Source organism: Rhinopithecus bieti, unplaced genomic scaffold (genome assembly GCF_001698545.2).
Source record: "Rhinopithecus bieti isolate Rb0 unplaced genomic scaffold, ASM169854v2 scaffold_10654, whole genome shotgun sequence".
In the NCBI taxonomy this organism is placed as follows: Eukaryota; Metazoa; Chordata; class Mammalia; order Primates; family Cercopithecidae; genus Rhinopithecus; species Rhinopithecus bieti.
In genome coordinates, this window is record NW_016806688.1 from 84,943 (window position 1) to 105,970 (window position 21,028).

At 37.6% G+C, this 21,028-nt stretch overlaps 2 protein-coding genes across 14 annotated transcripts in view; one reads left to right on the plus strand and one right to left on the minus strand.

The window, feature by feature from the left end:
* FUBP1 (far upstream element binding protein 1) overlaps positions 1 to 5,019 on the plus strand; it is a 39,373-nt gene extending 34,354 nt beyond the window's left edge. For 2 of the 13 annotated variants that reach the window (XM_017877392.1, XM_017877390.1), the window contains exons 20-21: positions 2,523 to 2,569; positions 4,804 to 5,019. In XM_017877392.1, coding sequence (XP_017732881.1) covers positions 2,523 to 2,569; positions 4,804 to 4,837 — 81 coding nt within the window. In that variant the 3' untranslated portion in view covers positions 4,838 to 5,019. Of the gene's footprint in view, positions 1 to 314 lie in introns of all 13 variants that reach the window. The other 11 variants (XM_017877394.1, XM_017877393.1, XR_001886627.1 and 8 more) reach the window with 10 other exon arrangements.
* A 43-nt stretch (positions 5,020 to 5,062) lies between these two features.
* Positions 5,063 to 21,028, minus strand: part of NEXN (nexilin F-actin binding protein) — a 53,593-nt gene continuing 37,627 nt past the window's right edge. The window contains 5 exon segments of the mRNA XM_017877389.1: positions 5,063 to 6,373; positions 6,624 to 6,809; positions 13,354 to 13,572; positions 16,716 to 16,913; positions 20,521 to 20,709. Coding sequence (XP_017732878.1) covers positions 6,005 to 6,373; positions 6,624 to 6,809; positions 13,354 to 13,572; positions 16,716 to 16,913; positions 20,521 to 20,709 — 1,161 coding nt within the window. The 3' untranslated portion in view covers positions 5,063 to 6,004.

The window sequence follows — 21,028 nt, forward strand, 5'->3', positions numbered from 1 at the left end:
TGTTTGGGAGTGTTTGCCTTTTAAATTTTTATCTGGCAAAGTATAACTATTTAAATGAAGTACTAAAGTGTATTGTTTGGGTTTTTTTGTTTGTTTTTTATAATGTTTTCCGGCATCTGAGTGCTGAATATTTCTGCAATGCCTTTGATTTTAAAATAAATTTTCTTCCCCCAGGGATTTGCAAATCATGCAAGAAGCTACCACCATTTATATTAACCAGTTTTTCTTTCTTAAAGGATTCACTCCTGAATTAGCTCCATTTCAAGGATTTTCTTTAACTTTTTGTGTATTTCTTATGTATCTCTTCTGCACAGGGCCAATAATAAGAAGTGGACAATACAGTATTTGCTTCATTGTGTGGGGGAAAAAAACCTTTGTTAAATATATGGATGCAGACGACTTGATGAAGATCTTAATTTTGTTTTTGGTTTAAAATAGTGTTTTTTTTTTTGTTTTGTTTTGTTTTTTTTGCAAATGTACAAAATATCTATCACTACTGATAGGAGGTTAATATTTCTGTGTAGAAATGAAAATTGGTTTGTTTTTAGTATTTAGTGTAGATGTACACATTCCAGCAAATGTATTTGCAATTATGTGGTTGATGCTTTGTGATATAAATGTACTTTTTCAATGTATACTTTCACTTTTAAAATGCCTGTTTTGTGCTTTACAATAAATGATATGAAACCTCCTGTGTCGGTAAGTTGGATATGTGGGTATTTAAAGGATTCATAATTTCTTAGCAATGATAAATTAAGATACATATACACAAATATATAAGCTTTCCCCATGAAATATTGAGTTTTTAAACACTGGCATGTTTTTCCCCCCTTGCAGTATAGTGGTAGATTGGAGGATCTTTTCCATTTATTGTATTTGGCTCTTTCAGCACAAGTAATCCTGGTATCTTCATTTTTTTTCCTTCTGTTTGATTAAAAACTGCATGTGTGTACAATGATTTTCTGGCATACTTCCATTGCATTAACAGTGAAATTTCCTTTTTATACATGACCACTGTTTCAGACCTGTACTGCTGCTATAACAGTTAACCTTTCTGTTCTTAATTTGATAATAATTGATTTCCAAGACTGTTTCGGCATAACTAATTTTAAACAGTTTTCAGATAGTGAATATGAGTAGTCTAATAAGAACAGTTTTTTTTCCATGTAAAGCAACTCTTTCAATGTATATAATAGTGTGTTTCTTTCTAAATTTAGGATAGAAAAGTGAATAGTGTGCAAAAAGTATAGCTACATTGCATCTGCCATTGAAACATAAATGGGGTATGGAAACGTTCAAGCTTTTTTTTTTTTGCCTTTAAGCAGTATAGATAAGCTTTGTTTTGTAAATGCACAAGTCCAATCATTGAATCAACTTAATTTTTTTATGTACTTGAAGTCATTTTATTACTCTTTAACACTCATGCTGAAGTTCTGATATTTTGTTGAAATCCATTGTTTTACTCTTTGCATATTTGTTGGCTCTTTGCATATTAATATATTAGACTACATGCAAATACAGTCTGTCTTGCCATTGTCTGTTGAAGTGCAGGTTTGATCCAGCCAGTATAGAACTAGCTCTGTAGGGGTGAGGAGGACTGTGCTGTGTATCATCCTTGATTGTGTTCCTTCAAGGAGCATTGCACTGTAAGTACATCAGAATGACAAATTGATGAACTGCAACAGTATCTTTTTGTCAATGTTCCACATAATGCAAATGCCATACTTTGTGTGAATATTATGTTGGAATACAGTGCTGATATCTTGGAAAACCATAACTGCTTCTTAATTTAACATAGAATAATACATAGTTCTGTATTTTTTTTAAAGTGAGCTTAATGGGTAAGTATTTTTTATATGCTTTAGCTATAGCTAAAGAAAACTGATACTTAACAAAGTTGAATAGTATTATTCACTGGTGCTCCTGAAATATTGTTTTTCAGTGTAAAATATGCATATATTCTATATTTAATATGAAAGTCTTGAAATGTATCAGACAGAAGGGAATTTCAGTTTGCAAATAATGAGCAATGTAGCAATTTTAACACATTTCATAAATATATATTTTGTCATTGGTGGGGAGCACCATTTGTTGTTTTGAATATACTTTAAAGGAAGAGGTACAAGGACATAAATGTTGAGATTACCTACAGGATGGAAATAGCAGTACAGTTCATTATAGATATTTTGAAATGTTTTTGATTGTTTTATATAACCTAGAGTGACTTCCCTTACCCTTATTTAGATCTGGATATATAGTTCTAGTTTGAAGTTTAATAGTTAAGGAGTTAGCTATTTGTTATCTTTAAGAGTAGGGTATTGACGTGAGCAATTGCAGTATTTTGCATGATACTGTTTTATAGATGACCTTTTAGGAAAGTGGTGCATTTATTAATTGAACTGAAGAAGTGGTTCAGTTGAATTCAGTATCATAACTCACAAATTGGAGGCTGTTGATTTTGATTCATTTAAGGTTTAAAATCTTTATTAATTGCAAACAGTGCAATTATTTATACTTCACAGTGCCTTCCCAGACCTTCCACCTTAGGTTCTGCTGCAAAAAGCACCAGGTAAGCACAACCTAAGGACATATATAAATAAATATTTCAGTACATTAATGTTGTCCCTGTGAGGTTTTTGTGGTTGTGTATTCAAAGGCAATCTGCTACTGCTTCCCCAAAATGTATTTTGTTATTTTATGCTACCATCTTAGTGGAAAGTCTGTAAGTTGTTAAAGCAACTGTTTACATTTCTGGGTAATGTTTTTTATTTTACTTTTTTTTTTTTTATTAAGACAAGAAAATGATGAGTAGATTGCTGCAGTAATTGATCTACATCCAAATCTTTTTGTATTTTTTCCCCAAATATAGAAGTGTTAAGATTAAGAAAGGACAATTACACAGTTTTCAAGATTTAGGAAATCACTTGTTTAGAAACTTCAACAGCCTTCACAATCTGTTTTATATGATGGACAGAAAATTTCTTTGCCCTCCCAAACTATAATTTCTTTATTTTTTTCTTAAACTATAGTAATTCAGTAAGGATATTATGGGTTACAATTTTATTATGATTTTTTTCTTAGACAAAATTTATATGCTGAAAAAGGAAAAAGTTATAAGGCAGTATGTTTTGATAAAAGGCATGTGCATCAGTGAAATGTTAACAGTACAGCAAATAACCTTTCATAATCTGTAGCAATCAGTATTTTTCTGATTTAATAATATTTTAATAACTGACGCTGCATTTATTTAATTTTTTTGCCAGTTTAAAATGTTTGTGTGTTTTTATAGATGATTTTAACTGGTACATATTTTGAGTTAAGATGAATGTATGAAAGCAGCATCTTATCAGTTTTGTTTATTCAATTTCTAAAATGTGCTGATCCTTTTAAAACTCCTGCTTATCTCTGCAACAAAGAAAAATATTCAAAAATACTGCCTTCATTTTCACACACAGTGCTGAAGATGCTGCAAGCACCAAATCATAGCTCATAAAATCAGGTCCTGAGATAGTTACCCATAAAGAGGAATCCTTTGAGTGTATGCCATTGGTGAGCCGATGAGCATGGACCATAGAAGGGCTCAATGTAGAAGGTAAAATTGGCAAATCATAATTGAGAAATATGAAATGTATTCCCATACATAATATGGTATAGGGTGTAATGTACCTGCTTTTGATCACTTTTCATTTTAAAGTGCTATTCACTTGATCTTAAATGTTCCATGAACTGTTAAATTTCTTAAGTTACATAGTTACTACACCACATTTATGTGTATGTTATGTTTTAATAGTCAATGATAGGTATGTAAATATAAAGGGACTCATTGAAACTTGAGAGCCTGTCGAGTTTTGGTTAGTTGTAGATTGCATTTTATTAAACAAAATATAGATAGATGAATGATAATAGATATTGGGGCACTGTTTCTGTCTCATGAGAATTCTTTTATTCATTACCATAAGCCTTCACTGATAATATAAGCATTATTTTAAATGACGCTGGTCTTAAATCTGAAATAAATGGAAAGCAGAAAAGGTGAGCCAGTTGATTTGAATGCATTGGATATTAGTGTTAGAAACAATGTATAGTTTAGATTGAAATTGAACTGACTTATTTAGCACTTAAACAAAATTTGACCATGTTTTAGTTTTTTTTAAGACAGCTTAGTGTGGTGATACTTAGAATTCTATGGTTTGATGTTTCTTTTAGAAATGAGAAGTATAGTTTTATTTTTTAATATAAAAAATGGTTTTAATACTAAAACTAGTAATTTAATACTAGTTGTTTATAAACATTGTAAAATATATCTTTTAAACAAATTATCTTGGTAGTTAATTCATAAGGGTGGGTTTGGGTAGGAATAGCAGAGTACCTTCAGAGGGAAAGGGGAGTAATTCAGAAGTGATAGCATTTTGTTTGAATACTCTGCCAGTAAAATCAGCTCTACTTAGAAAGTTATCTGTTGTGTAGAATAATGATGTAGAGTTTACTAATCAGTGAGGATGTCTTGTTATTTTCTGCAAACTCTGCCTCACTTTAAAATGCATTTTAACAATACCTAATTAAAGATAATTTTGGTTCTGAAAATAACCTTATTTTTTGTTGAGTTAGTGACTTCATTTTTCTTGTCACAATATAAGCTTTTGAGGGATTTTTTAAATTGGTGCTTTTAATAAGCAAATCCCAGGGTTTTATTTTCTTCAGTGATACCCCTATAGAAACTCTTAAATGTATTTGCGCATATATATATATTTTTTCTTATGCATGCTCGATGCATTTTCGTCCTGAGAAAAATGTTCTCTACAGAAACTACCCGTGTGTAAAAAGAAGATTGGCTTAAAATGGCTACTGTGATGGGAACAGTGTCTTAGGGAGATGCAGCTTGGACTTGAGGTAAATTGAATACTTTACAAACTGTGGTTTAGAGTTTGCTTTAATGACATTGTATGTAAAAGGTCACATGTTAGCTGTAATTTTGTATTCATTATGGTTTCCTCAATAAATGTACATTGATGAATATTATAAGGGAGTGCTTTGTGTTTTTTTATACATATATTACTTGGTAACAAACTCATTTTAAAGACTAGAATTTTAAATTGAAGGTTGTTCCACTTTTCCCTAAGTCTGATACACTTAGATCTTGAAACCTTCAGCTATGTTGAAAGTGTTTTCTCTTCGGTGAACTATTAATACAAAGTTTTTTTATTAAAATATAATTTGCTCAGGCAAGATCACATAAATTTGCTTTATAAATTTAATTATATATTACGTTCGAAAAATAACATGTTTAATATCCTCAACACTCAACACTGTATAGGCAGTCTTTCTTAAAAGTCCTTTAATTTTTGTTTTTCTCCATGCTCCTCCCCTTTTCCTCTAAAAGGAGTGACACTTTTCCCCACCCCGCTCCAATCCCAATATATCTGCTTCAGAAAGACTTTGAAACAACCACCAAAATGGTATACTACTAAAGAAAAAGTCCACTCAAATTGATAGGTTCCAAATTAATTATCTCAGCTATTTCAGCCTAATTTTAGGTGTAAAAAGCTCAGAAATGCCATTCCTTCATGCAAAATAATGTATTCTACTTAGGGGTGTGTGTGTGTGTGTGTTTAACATAGTTGCTGTAAACGTCTATGGGAAATACACAGCCTTTATAATAGGTTCTGACAGAATAATTAATCCCCCCATTAAGTACATTTTATTGACTGTTACTGCATAATAGGCGATAAATCTGATGCTTATTTGGAAAAGAAGAAGGCATTCTTTAGATGAGCTGTGTTTTGAAGACTGTTACGAAAAGGAATAAGAAGTCAACATAGTGGCACTCCTGGTTTCCTTTTTTGGCCCCACCACAGAAAAGATGGATGTAGTAAGAAAGCTGGAGTGAAAGAGAAAGTTCCAAGGAGAGGGAAGGGGAGCTAGTAGTCATCAGCTAAAAAAGAGAAGAAGAAAAGTGATTTTAAGGAAAAAAAAAAAAATTAATAGAATAAAAGATAAAAAGTGATTAATTCTTACTTTCAATGGTAAGAATACAGGTACTAGCTGCAGATCCTTTATTGTTGACTGCTTTACACATATACTCTCCTCCATCTTCTGGGAAAGTTTCTGGTAAGTAAAGGCAGTAAGTTTCTCCCCTTTCAATATATTGATAATCTTCTCCATCCTGCAATATTTCTCCTTCAAACCACCATGTAATTTCTGGTTTGGGTTCTCCTGTTACTTTAACAGTAAATCTGACTGGCTCACTGTCTACAACTGACGTGTTTTTAAGAGGCTTCTTGAACCATGGAGCTCCTGATCTGGTTTGCTCTTCATCTTCAGTAGTGGAGCCATTCATGATGCTGCCTTCTTCCTCCTCCTCCTCTTCTCTTTTCTATATTAAAATAAATGGATTCAGGTTGGCATTTATAATATAGTATTTTCAGGGCAGCTATTTAGTAACAATTTTGAAGTGAAATTTGTTTTTTAAGAACATAAAAGTATGCCTACTACAAAGTGTACTTAACAGTACATTCCAGTGACTTGAAAGAAAGCTATTAAAACATTTTTTTTAACCCACCTAATTATAAAACTGGGTTTTAAGAGGGCATCTTTGGAAAATAAAGGATATGTAAGCCTGGTACCTTTTGTAGTGCTGCATCAATTTCCCTTTGTTCAAACTGCATGCGTAGTAACTTTTGTTCTTCAATTCTTCTTTGTTCTTCTTCTTCTCTTGCCTTAGCCATTTGTTCAAATCTAGCTTTCATATTCACTTTGTGAGTAAATGGAGCCTCGCTTTTTCTTGCAGGCCTAACATCAACATCATCTTCCTGCAAGAAAGTGGGCCAAGATTAACAATTGCTTGCCTTCTAAAAACCAAGTTTCTAAAGTTGTTGCTTAGAAGCACAAGATGATTAACATGTTTGTAATGCATATTTTGGCTGCACTGCAGACATTCAGATTTTTTCTGACTCCCCAGTTCAGGAAAAGTGATAGGTATATTTAATGAAGCATTCTCTTAGTTATAGTCTTTTTCTCCGAATGTCACTGGGACATTGGGACAATAATATCACTGGGATCCTAGCCCATCTGTCCTACCAACTCTGCTTGGTTTTGATAGCACTTAATTGAAAAAGGTCAGAATACTATACATTCTAAATAATTGTTAAAAATACACCCTTGATTCCCGTAAGTCCATACCATTCCCTACTACATAATAGGAGAAAATCTGTTCTTTCTCACTTAATGATTTTCCTTCTTTACCCTTCTTAGAACTACGTCCCTGTGAATTCCATCCAAATAATGTATTAATGGTGAAATGGCAGGGAAAGGGTGTTTACAACTAATAGAGACAACTGTTGAAAGAGGCAATGACTGAAACATGGGGGAATCACTAAGTAAAATATGTTTATGTCATCTGAGGGGTGAGTTGGAATCCATGGTAATAAGGGAGTGATTTAAGAGCAGAGTCTCAACTGTCAGTGTGTTTAGGAAAATAATAATTTGGTAATGATAAGGTCTTTTAGAGCAGTTTTGGTGGAGTGGGGTTAATGTGGGTAGTTAATTCATGGTTTCTAAAGTACTTCAGTTGTAGTTGACTTTTGGTTTCTAACTAGGCATTTGTGGATCTAGTTGGAAATCTCACCATTTATATTTCATAGTACTATGAAGAAATTGCTCCAGGTTGCCACATCCAACTAAAGGGAAATTTGAAACAAGTGCTAGTTTAATTGCCTATAAAAGAAAAATCTTGGTTCGGGTGTTTCACTTCAGTTGAAGGTGTTGCACCTCACACGTCATACCTCGTACCTATCTCATTTCTGATGTAAGGAGTAGGAGGTTAAAAAAGTTGGATCGTTTTTCTGGCTCTGCATTATATTTTTTATTTGATGTTGGAAAATCATGGGACATCAGACAGCCTGCTACCTGATGCGTCGATTCTTTTTTGTGCCATTATTTACCTTCAGTTGATAAATATAATGCCTGACTATGGTTGTTGCTAATGAATGAATGAATAGCTTTTTTAAAAAAAAATATTATATATGAAAGACTAAGAAAATACATGTTAAACCATGATTTGCTTACTGTAGTTTTATCTGAACAGACTTCTGAGACTTAAAAAGGACCTCTTTGTTCACAGTATACACTTTTTTGTTGTTTACCAAATGAACCTTTAAGATGGAATATTTCAGCAGGTACAAAAATTGCTATTCTGAGTCCCTCCCCGTTAATAACTTGCCTTTCAGATTTTGGCCTGTTTGTGCAAATTCATAACTATTCATTTAGCTGCCTCAAACCTGCATTTAGAAAATAAATTTGAGTGGCCGGGCGCAGTGCTCAAGCCTGTAATCCAGCACTTTGGGAGGGCCGGACGGGCCGATACGAGTCAGAATCGAGACCGGCAATGCCTGAGCTAAGCATGGTGAAACCCCGTCTCTACTTGAACAAATAAAAAACTAGCCGGGCGAGGTGGCGGCGCCTGTAGTCCGGCAGCTACTCCGGAGGGGCTGAGGGGCAGGAGATGGCATAAACCAGGAGGCGGTAGGGGCTTGCAGTGGCCGAGATCCGGCCACTGCAGCTCAATCCAGCCCGGGCTAGAGGCGAGACCCTCCAAAAAAAAAAAAAAAGAAAAATAAATTTGAGTAAGTAAAATAATTTCTCTTGAGCTGAAAATTTATGAGCAGTCCTTCAATCAAGTACAGTTGTCAACTTTTCTTGAGCTCCTAAAAAGCCAGGTTAAAACATGTTTCTGGGAAAGAAATCAGAGAGTAATATAAATGGAACTCTGTAGGTACATTCTTTATAGGGCATTGGTGCTCTCAGCCCATGAATGTTAAAGTCAGCAGTTAGTGTATTTTCCTTGAGATACAATGGGGCATAAGATAATTTTGGAGTAGACTTTATTAGAAACTCTAGAAATTCAAACGTTATATAAGGCATTTTAGTACCAAATGAGGGGTACATGTTTAAGTGCTACAGGAGCTGGGATGGAATTCTCTGATAAGGTTATATAAATGAGTTGAGCCTTGACAGAATATAAACATTTTGAAGACACACTGAACATTGATATTTCTCGCTCTGTCACCCAGGCTGGAGTGCAGTGGCATGATCTTGGCTCACTGCAACCCCCGCCTCCCGGGTTCAAGCTGTTCTCCTGCCTCAGCCTCCTGTGTAGCTGGGATTATAGGCGTCTGCCACCACGTCCAGCTAATTTTTGTATTTTTAGTAGAGACAGTATTTCACCATGTTGGCCAGGCTGGTCTCGAACTCCTGACCTCAGGTGATCCACCCGCGTCAGCCTCCTGAAGTGCTGGGAATTACAGGCATAAGCCACCACGCTCAGCCGTTAACCAGTTTTTAAATAATGAGTTCAATCACCTTTAACCCAGAAAGGTATGATAGGAGGGACTTCATTGTCCTCCAGACAACGGATATTCTGATGGGGTATAAAATTTCAGCCATGTCCTAATATCACATCCATGTATACTAGAGTAACAGCAATAAAACAAGAAGTCACTTACCTTATTTTTGTTTTTCTTACCTACACATTTTGTAGGTATAGGTATGACTGCTAAAGTTTCACTACCGGTAACAAAAGGAAGTAAGTGCATGCTGATTGAACTTTTCTTTACCTTCCATGTTACACCTATAAATACTGATCTTGGGCCATTCATCCACTAAATGTTGATGTTCTCCAGAGTTTAATTCACTTTCAACAATTAACTGTCTAAGCAGCTTTATCTACTTGTACTTTCCGTTGCTATCCATAAAAGTTAGAATCTGCTTGCCTCTCACCTTAGTTCAGGACCTTTGTTAGACTGCCTTTACCTTATCCAAATATCGCTCAAACTTTACATGCCAAAACTATTCACCCCAACTCCTCAGACCTCATTTCTTTATAGCATCATCTAGTTATCCTGAAGTAATGATAGCCCCCTCCGCAACCAACTGCCCAAAAAGCAACCTGTAATCCTTTTTTGTCTGTTTAACTTCTATCCATACCAGAGTCTAACCTAGTTTTGTTAATTAGATCTGTTTTTCTCCCTTGGCCCCAACTTCATGCCTGTCTTCCAGTTCATCCTCCATAGTCCCAGAATTCTTGCATAAACCTAAATATTTCATTACTCTGACCTAAAGAGTTATTAACATTGTTTCCCAGATCATAGTGCCTGCAAGATTTAAAGAGACCTTCATTAACTAGCCACAACTTATTTTTACAACTTTGTATCCTATCACTTATTCTGTGAACTTGCCTTGTAGTCCTTTGAACCTGTCTTCCATTCCCCAAATACATTTTTACAACCTCTGAGTTAATCTGAAAGGCTTCTCCTCTATCTGGAATGCCTCTCCTCTTTACCTGTAACTTTTATTCAGCCTTCACACTCAGCTTAAATGTCACCTTGGCCCTGTTAAACATATCCTAGGTATATGGACTCCACCTAGTTTGATTCTGTAATAACTTCTATTATATACTTACAACAATGAGAATTTTCTTCAGTCATACGTCATTAGACTAAATTTTTTTTTTTTTTTTTTTTTTTTGAGACGGAGTCTCGCTCTATCCCCAGGCTGGGGTGCAGTCTCAACTCAGCCTTCTGAGTAGCTGGGACTACAGACCCGTGCCACCACGCCCACCTAATTTTTGTATTTTTAGTAGAGATGGGGTTTCACCATGTTGGCCAGGATGGTCTCAATCTCCTGACCTGGTGATCCACCTGCCTCGGCCTCCCAAAGTGCTGGGATTACAGGTTTGAGCCACCACGCCCGGCCATAGACTGAACTTCTCTTCAAGGCATGTTATATCCACGTATATATCCCCAAAACAACAGATCCAACATGTTAAAAATGTTCAAAATTTTTTAGATGTTAAAAAATAGAAATGGTGTTTGCTTTTGGCAATGATGAAAAGGTTTATCTACAACTAACCCAGGCCTTAGGCTTGTATGTCACACAAACTTAGGTGCATTTCAAATTAGTTGATGTTTCACAGCATCTCCATTTGTCTCAAATAGCTTATGGAGCCTCTTCCAAACTAGTCTGGTTTCCCATATTTTTACTATATACTCTCACTATTCCTTCCTCTTTCTTCCTCTCCATCACCATCCCCAAGTCCTGCCAGTTTTGACTCCTGCATACTTATTTGTCCTTTCCATCCCAGCCCTAGTTCAAATCCTCAGGCCTTCTCTGACCACCCTGTACAAAACAGTAACATATACTCTTATTTCTCTGCTTTATTAATCTTCATAGCTTTCATTTGTTAACCACCTGATAATTGTTTTCCACCCCTCCCGAGCCCCAACGCATCTATTAGATTCTAAACAGTATATGAACAGGGACTGTAAGTTGGGTTACTGATGTCTTGTGTCCAAAGCAGGAACATAGTAGTCATTCAAATTATTTATTTATTTGAGATGGAGTCTCACTCTGTCGCCAAGGCTGGAGTGCAGTGGTGCAGTTTCGGCTCACTGCAATCTCCACCTCCCGGATTCAAGCCATACTCCTGCCTCAGCCTCCCTAGTAGCTGGGATTATAGGCACCCATCATTATGCCCAGCTAATTTTTGTATTTTTGTAGAGAGGGTTTCTTTCACAATGTTGGCCAGGCTGGTCTTGAACTCCTGACCTCAGGTGATCCACCCTCCTTGGCCTCCCTAAGTGCTTGGGATTACAGGCGTGAGCTACCGCGCCTGGCCTCGAATGATTTTTTAATGTATGTATCTAAGACCACATAGCTTCAGCATGATCTAGCTATATAGACAATATCTGTCTGACAATATCCATGCTTCATTGTTTTAGAGACAGGGTCTTGCTCTGACACCCAGGCTGGAGTGCAGTGGTGCAATCACAGTCCACTACAGCCTCAACTACCCAGGCTCAATCAATCCTCCCACCTCAGCCTCCCAAGTAGCTGAAACTACAGGCATACATCACCATGCTCGGATAATTTTTTTGTGTTTTTTGTACAGATACGGTTTTGCCATGTTGCCCAGGCTGGCCTTGAAATGACTCAAGTGACACACCCACCTCGGCCTCCCAAAGTGCTGGGACTACAAGTGTGAGCCACTGTGCCCTGCCAATATCCATGTTTTAAGAATTCCTGCCGGGCTCGGTGGCTCAAGCCTGTAATCCCAGCACTTTGGGAGGCCGAGACGGGTGGATCACGAGGTCAGGAGATCGAGACCATCCTGGCTAATACGGTGAAACCCCGTCTCTACTAAAAAATACAAAAAACTAGCCGGGTGAGGTGGCGGACGCCTGTAGTCCCGGCTACTCGGGAGGCTGAGGCTGGAGAATGGCGTAAACCCGGGAGGCGGAGCTTGCAGTGAGCTGAGATCCGGCCACTGCACTCCAGCCTAGGCGACAGAGCGAGACTCCGTCTCAAAAAAAGAAAAAAAAAAAATTCCTTCACATGGCATCTAAGACTCCATCATCTCAATTACGCTTGCATCTTCATTATCTTTTGCTGTCCTTTGCACTCGTGCATGCCTCAATAATAATGAATTGCTTATAGTTCCAATAATTGGCATACAGTTTCTTTGTTCTGTCCTTTTATTCAGTCTCCTCTGAAGGCGCTCCCAAATTCCCATACCTGTTTTGCTAGCTAAATACTTGATCAAAATATATTTCTAGAATATAGGTTAAATTCTGTTAAACATTATAGGATAGGAATGCTGGCAGAAAAAAAATTTCTAGATCTGATTTAAACCAGTATTCATAATCACAGAAATAGTCCTTAAGCTAGAAGGGATATTACAGGTCACTGATTGCCTCTTTATTTTATGTTTGAAGGTAATTCAAATTCATGTCATCAAAATTCTCATTTAGGCTCTTCCACACTGAATTACTGCTGTAACTTTGAGCAAGTATTAGACTTTATGGGTTTCATCTAAAAAATAAAGTGTTAATAATCTGGAGTTTAACTTGAATATACACTGGTTCTACTGACTCAACTAAAACATATGCCAAAAAACATTGTTTTAGTTGTATAATTTTTTTGTAGAGATGGGGTTTCACTATGTTGCCCAGGCTAGCCTAGAACTCCTGGATCATGTGATCCTCCCTTCTTGGCCTCCCAAAGTGCTAGGATTATAGGCATGAGCCACCATGCCCAGCCAAAAAATACTTTTGAACATTTTTGCTAGAGTGAACCATTTGACATTCACTATAGGTTTTAACACTGATAAAGGTGATTTTGAAACAGTGCTCGTCTTTCAGAGTCTAAGATCTACATGTGTTTTTGCTATTTACTTCCCAGATTACTGTATACACCATGATTAATTTTAAGTACTAAAACTTATTTCAAAGCCAGTGTTACTTCTGTTAAATTTGTTATTATTACTGTATCATAACTATGTTAAATATAAGGGTAATATACCTCATGAAAATTTTCTGCTTCTCGCTCTTTAATTTCAAGGTCAATTGCTCTCCTTCTTGCTCGCTCTTCTTCTATTTTTTTCTGTATTTCTTTTTCAGACAACTGTCCAATTTTTTCAAACTTGCTTTTAGGTTTTAGCTTGAATAGAGCCACTCCTTTTAATTTGATCAGTTCTTCATATTCTCTGCTCAATCCAAATGTTTCATTTTCTTCCTCTTCCTTAAAATAAAATAAAATAAAATAAGTTTTTTGCTGCCGTTTTAGAAAGAGTCTCATTATGTTGCCCAGGCTGGCCTTGAATTCCTGTGTTTAAGCAATCCTCCTGCCTTAGCTTCCCAAGGAGCTGGGACTACAGTCACATGCCACCATGCATGACTCAAAAAAAAAAAAATTGAATATCAGCATACTAGTTTGTACAATAAACCATCCAAAATATATGCACTATTTCTTATTTGAAACCAAAAATACAGCTTAACCTCTTCTCTAAATGCAGTGTCCAAATTTACTAACTCAAAATGGTGCTACAAATTTAAGGCATTATTGAAAACATTCTACTTAAAATACTATTCGCATCAGGGAATATGGTTAAAATCCTCTGATATCCCTTGATAACCTGCTAAAACTAAAATATTCATGACAAAATTAGCTTTTCCTAGGAGTTGCAGGAAGGTCTTTGTTAGGGGAAGGCAAAAAAATAATTGAAAGAACAGTAGGCCCGGTGCAGTGGCTCATGCCTGTAATCCCAGCACTTTGGGAGGCCGAGGCTGGAGTGCAGTGGTGCAATCTCGGCTCACTCAAGTTGCGCCTCCCAGGTTCACACCATTCTCCTGCCTCAGCCTCCCGAATAGCTGAGACCACAGGCGTCTGCCACCAGGCCCGGCTAATTTTTTGTATTTTTTTAATTGAGACGGGTTTTTACCATGTTAGCCGGGATGGTCTCGATCTCCTGACCTCGTGATCTACCCGCCTCAGCCTCCCAACGTGCTGGGATTACAGGCGTGCGCCACCATGCCCGGCCCATCTTGTTCTTTTGTTCAGATTTCTTTCCCCTGACTTTCCACAATTTATTATTACTAGTCCTTTGTAATATTTATCAAACTCTAATACCACCATATGGAATAGTAAAATACTACAGGTATTCCTGGTATACTTTTCCTGGAGAAGACCTAAAGTTCTAGGCAGAGTTTTAAAAGGTGGAGGCAGAGGGTGTCACAGTCTGGGATGTTATGACATGAAGCTTAATTTCTTGACTCAACCAAGGGGTAAGAGAAAACGTTCCTTTATACTATTTCCACTTTTTAGACTATGTGGGGTGAAAATACACGACTCATAAGAAACCTAGACCTTGGAATATTTTCCTACAGCACAATCCTGGTATTTATTTATACATTTATATTTATATTCTCAGGGTCCGCTAGATAATTTGCCAGCCACACCTGGGGCAGAGAAGTAAAACTTCCCTTCCCACGTGCCCACTGCCCCAACCCATAAAAAACGGGCACCTTCCAAGAGATTGCAACTTCTGTGTAGGAACTCACTCGGTTCCTAGGTCATAAGTTGGTGAGAGGACCCCACCAAGGTGCCTGCCAAACATGCCATAGCATTGCCAGTCCAAGTCATGAGGCTACATGTTAGACCCCGATCCTGTTCATGTGTGTGTCCTGGCCCCTGGCAGGGACCAAGGCTGATGGTGAATACAGGCCCCAATTCTACCTTTCTCTTCTGCTGCCCACGCAACCCGGGCCATCCAGAGGGATAGCGGCAGAGTCCCAAGAGGGAAGAAAGTTAGGCAGGGCCTTGGGAAGGAGGCTGATGAAAACCCATTCCAGGCCTGAACCCGGGAGGCAGAGCTTGCAGTGAGCTGAGATCCGGCCACTGCACTCCCGCCTGGGCGACAGAGCAAGACTCCGTCTCAAAAAAAAAAAAAAAGAAAAGAAAAGAAAAGAAAACCCATTCCAGGGAGGCAGGAAGGCGGCGTGAAGCTCTAGTAAGCAAAAGCTATAAAGGGCATGCTTCATCGTCCAATCAGCTTTCACTTATATACAACACACAAATTCAAAGGTAAAATTAAGAATTTCAAGACAGTGGCTGGGCATGATGGCTAATGCCTGTAATCCCAGAACTGTGGGAGGCTCCGGTGGGAGGATCGCTTGCCAGGAGTTGGAGACCAGCCTGGGCAACAAAGTGCGATCACCCCATCTTTAGAGAGAGAGAAAATAAGGCCCGGCTCACGCATGTAATTCCAGCACTTTGGGAAGCTGAGGCAGGTGGATCACGAGGTCAGGAGATCGAGACCATCCTGGCTAACACGGGGAAACCCCATCAATACCAAAAATTACAAAAAATTAGCCGGGCCTGGTGGCAGGCGCCTGTAGTCCCAGCTACTCCAGAGGCTGAGGCAGGGGAATCCGGGAGGCGGAGCTTGCAGTGAGCCAAGATCGCGCCACTACACTCCATCCTGGGCGACAGAGCGATAATCCGTCTCAAAAACAAAACAAAACAAAACAAAACAAAAAAAACCAAAAAAGTGCTGGGCACAGTGGCTCACACCTGTAATCCCAGCACTTTGGGAGGCCAAGGTGGGCGGATCACCTGAAGTCAGGAGTTCGAGATCAGCCTGGCCAACATGGTGAAACTCGTCTCTACTAAAAATAACAAAAATTAGCCAGGCATCGTGGCACATGCCTGTAATCCCAGCCACTCGAGAGGCTGAGGCAGGAGAATTGCTTGAACCTGGGAGGTGGAGGGTGCAATGAACCGAGATCGTGCCATTGCACTCCAGCCTGGGCGACAGAGCAAGACTCCATCTCAAAAAAAGAAAAAAAAAAAAATTAAAAATTAGCCAGACATGGTGCTGCATGCACCTAAAGTCCCAGCTACACAGAAGGCTGAGACATGAGGATCACTTAAGCACGGGAGGTCGATGCTGCAGTGAGCCATGTTCACACCACAAAAAAGAATTTCAAGACAGCAACCTCAACATTAAACCCCAAATGCAGGGCCTTCTGAACATGGAGTCTTGTGAGTGCACAAGGTGCATGCCCATGAAGCTGGCACTGTATAGTCTATATATATGTATTGAATATATGCATATCTATGAACTATAAATATAAATAAATAGTAATAGCTCAGTCCCTTGCAAACTTCGATACTTTTTTATTAAACTAGCAAGGAAGGAGTAGTTAAAGCAGACTAGAAAGTACACATAATTGTGCAGACGCCTGTACCATGTAAGCGCCTCATAGTAGTATGTCGACTATCCTAAAGGTGAATAATAATACAAAGTTATTATAAGGTGATATAAGTAAAATATTTAGCTAATAAATATGGGTAATATAAATAGATACTTCTTAAAATCTTACCTCTCCCATTTCCTGTCTCAGTTGTTCAAATTCTTGTTTCTCCATTTCTAGTTTATGCTTCCGTTCTTCCTCTGTTCGTCGTTTTTCTTCTTCCATTTTTTGTTTTAATAATTCTTCAAAATTAATTTCCAGTTTTCCCGGTGTAAGAGATTCTTGAGAGATTGTCTTATACATCTCTGGGGAGTCATCATCTACTACCTATTTAAAATAATTCTTTTATCACTCTGGCCAGAATTATACATACTAAAAAGGGACTATTTCTTGAAGAAACTGGAATTTCTTTACTGTTTGTTTTTAATTTTGGTTTTTGTTTTTTGAGACAGAGTTTCAATCTTATTGCCCAGGCTGGAGTGCAATGGTGTGATCTTGGCTCACCGCAACCTCCGCCTCCCAGATTCAAGCAATTCTCCTGCTTCAGCCTCCTGAGTAGCTGGGATTACAGGCATGCACCACCACACCCAGCTAATTTTGTATTTTTAGTAGACAGGGTTTCTCCATGTTGGTCAGGCTGGTCTTGAACTCCTGACCTGAGGTGATCTGCCCACCCTGGCCTCCCAAAGTGCTGAGATTGCAGGCGTGAGCCACCGTGCCCAGCCAGATTTCTTAAACAGGTTTCACACTGAACAAAAAACAAGGGGACTTAACAGTAAACAAGAAAGTCTCAACACAGTGTTCAAAAATAAATAAATAAATAAATAAATAAATGGGAAGAATTATTGGAAAATGTAAGACTGAGGTATTTTGTAACTATCAGGTTACCAGGAAATGGTAACCATCTATTCTCCATCACAATGAAGACAAAAAATACTTTATTCATACCATGAGTACTTTGAATTAGACATTAAGATTTCCTAATTTGAGAACATTTTTAATTGGATTAAAACGGCTCTCCAATTTGGTAATTAAAGCGTTTAAGTTAATCATGATTTTGTCTGAATGAATTAGATAACCCGTCATTATCTCTTCATGGCAAAAATCATTCTTAGTGCTATGAGTTTATTGTTTATTTGCTGTAAGGCTAATTTTTTTTTTTTTTTTTTTTTTTTTTTTTTTTTTTTTTTTTNGATGGTCTCGATCTCCTGACCCCGTGATCCGCCCGTCTCGGCCTCCCAAAGTGCTGGGATTACAGGCTTGAGCCACCGCGCCCGGCCGCTTGAGCCACCGCGCCCAGCCAAGGCTAATTTTAAAGAAATAATAATAGATGATACTGAGAGCTGCCAAGTACAGTTATAAGCACTTTACATGTATTAATTTATTAAATCCTATAACCCTATGAAGTAGTTACTAATATCCTCATTTTACAGACAAGGAAACTGAGGCACTGAAAAGTAATTGTCTAAAGTCATCACAAATACTATGTGGCAAAGCTGGGATTCAAACTTCAAAATCTTTCTAATAAGATTATAGGCCAGGCACAGTGGCTCACGCCTGTAATCCCAGCCCTTTGGGAGGCCAAGGCAGGTGGATCGTGAAGTCAGGAGTTCGAGAGCAGACTGACCAACATGGTGAAACCCCATCTCTACTAAAAATACAAAAATTAGCCGGGTGTGGTGGTGGGTGCCTGTAATCCCAGCTACTGGGGAGGCTAAGGCAAGAGAATCACTTGAACCCGGGAGGTGGAAGTTGCAGTGAGCTGAGATCACACCATTGCACTCCAGCCTGGGTGACAGAGCGAGACTCCATCTCAAAAAAAAAAAAAAAAAAAAAAAATTTAAAACCAGGCATGGTATAACATAACCCTCTGGCCTAAACTGTGACCCTGTGGTTGAAATAGACATAGGAGAACAAGACAAGGGGTATTATTCATTTGCTCCAAGTTTTATCAAGGCAATCCAGGCTTTACCACAGAACTATTTCAACTCAGAAATGATGTTTAAGTGGTTTACAATTCAAAGACTGCCTGTAATTTTTAAATTTTATATATGCATGAACTAAGCTATAGTATGAAATCACAATACTTACTCCTGGATAAATTACAATACTTATTTGTGGATAAGAAAACAATATAAATGTAAAAGGAAGTTTTTCTCTCTTCTCTTTAGAAATGTGTTTAGGAAACTTGGTTTTGTTTTAATGCAGTTTTCTCCCCTGCATTTTTTTCCACTAGTGAATCATGGTAAAAATGCAGTTTTGGCCTACATATCTGCCCCGAGGACTAGGTCTTGTAATCTTCACAGTTACTTCTCTTCTACCGCTTCTAAACCTGCTTATTCTCCAAAAATTAAGTGCATTCACAACGTCTGTAGGATTTCTATGTAGAAACCATTTATGAATCAGGGATTACCTACTGCACACAAGATTTCAATATCACTTGTTCCATCAACATTTACTGGAGGTCTGTTATGCTAGGCATTGTGCCACATGTTTGAGGAACAGTCTTGGCCTCATGGAGTAGAAAAGACAGCCATACGTGATAACAATACATGATTAGCGCTATGATAGAAGAGTACTAAATGCTGTAAGAATTCATGGAAGAAGGTGCTTATTATCAGGAAAGGCTTTCCAGAGGAAATGGAAAGTTATGAATTGGAATTAGGAGAGCATAGGGAAAGGAGTGAGGGACATCTTTCAGACAGTATGAAGGCTGAGAGAGTCTCACTTTGAAGAAATACAAACAAATTTAGCATATTTGGAACAAAGAGCAGATTAAGGAAGAATCAAGAAATGAAACGGGAGCAATATACAAGAGCAAGACTATAAAGAAATTTGTTTTAGAAGTTTTTGGATTTTTACTTAAGAAAAGTGTGAACATATTAAGCAAAACAGTAACAAAACACAATCAAAATTTCTTTCTTTTTAAAGATCACTCCTGGCCTTACAGGAAAGAATTGGTTACAGGTAAGATAACAAGTTAATTAGGAGTTGGTCCCAGGCAAATTGTAACAGTAACTTGGATTATAGTAGTGGCAGTGGAAAATGGGGGGAAAACTGACAGATTTTAGAGTGATTTAGGAGGCAGAATAAATGAGACTTAGTGACTGGTTGAACATCAGGCATGAATAAGAAGATAGAAGTGTTTCAGGCTTCCAAGTTTCTGATTTGAGTATCTGTGTGGGCGATAAAGCCAAATAAACACTTGGACATATGTGTCTGATGCTCACCTATATTGAGGAAGAAAACCAGCTTATGATATTACCAAAGCCAATTACAATGTATCAAGAAGGAGATGCAGGGCTCAAGTCTCAAATTGCTTGAAAATTGTTTGTCAGATAACTGTACATTGTACAAACATAAAACTGGTATAGGAAGTACAGTCATAACCTTGTAACAGTTAAGTTAGGTATCAATTTCCAGGAGTGATGAGTGAGCATTTTGGAGAGAGAAATAATTCTGATTAAATGACTCAGGTCACTTAATATATAGTGGGTGGGATGAAAACTAAAAATAAAGAAGGAAAGGAAGGAAATAAAGGAATGAAGGAGGGTAAAAGGGAGTGTGGGAAGGAGGTGGGGAAAGAATGGAGAGGAAGAAAGGAAAAGTTAGGGGAGGAAACTCCCTACTTCTTCTTCTTCCTTGGATACTTAGTTCTGGAAAACATGTCTTCCCAGAGAAGGGAAATAATATTCCATCCTTTGTGCCAAGCATGGCAATTTAAATCAGAATCTTCTGAACACTAAACTGAAGGCAAACACCTTCAATCAACTGGTGTTATTCCACCAGTTGGGAGACTTCAAAATACATTTGCCATTTCTACTCTTCGCACAGATTCCAGAAATAATAGGGTATTCTCTAAAGTCTAATGATTCTATTAATATATTCTCAAAGGTGAATTCTAATAGCATTCTCCAGTTAGCTTCTATCTTACCATGTTTCTCCTTGCTTCAGCAAATGCCTTCTTTTCTTCCTCTATTCTCCGTCTGGCTTCTTCTTCTGCTTTCCTTTTTTCATCTTCTCTTCTTTGCCTTTCTATTTCTTCAAAACTGAGTTTGAGTTTACCAGGGCGGTACCCTTTAAAACTTTTTGCTGTGTCTTGGTTTTCCTCTTCTTCATTTACCTAACAAAATAAACAATTCATTACTAATAATTGAGATTCATCAGAAAAAGGAATGAATTATCAATCAAAAGGCACAGAATTAGCCACTTCACATAGGACTGTTTGAATGCCCTTAATATACTTGACCAAAATCCCCTTCCTTTTTAATGTCTTATATGATAAAATATTCAAGTTTGGAGAAATTCCATATAAAGATGTACTCAGGTTAAATAAAACTTCTCAAGAAAGTCAAATTTCTGTAGATAAATTTGAATATTAAAACATTTTGGCTGGGCGCGGTGGCTCAAGCCTGTAATCCCAGCACTTTGGGAGGCCGAGA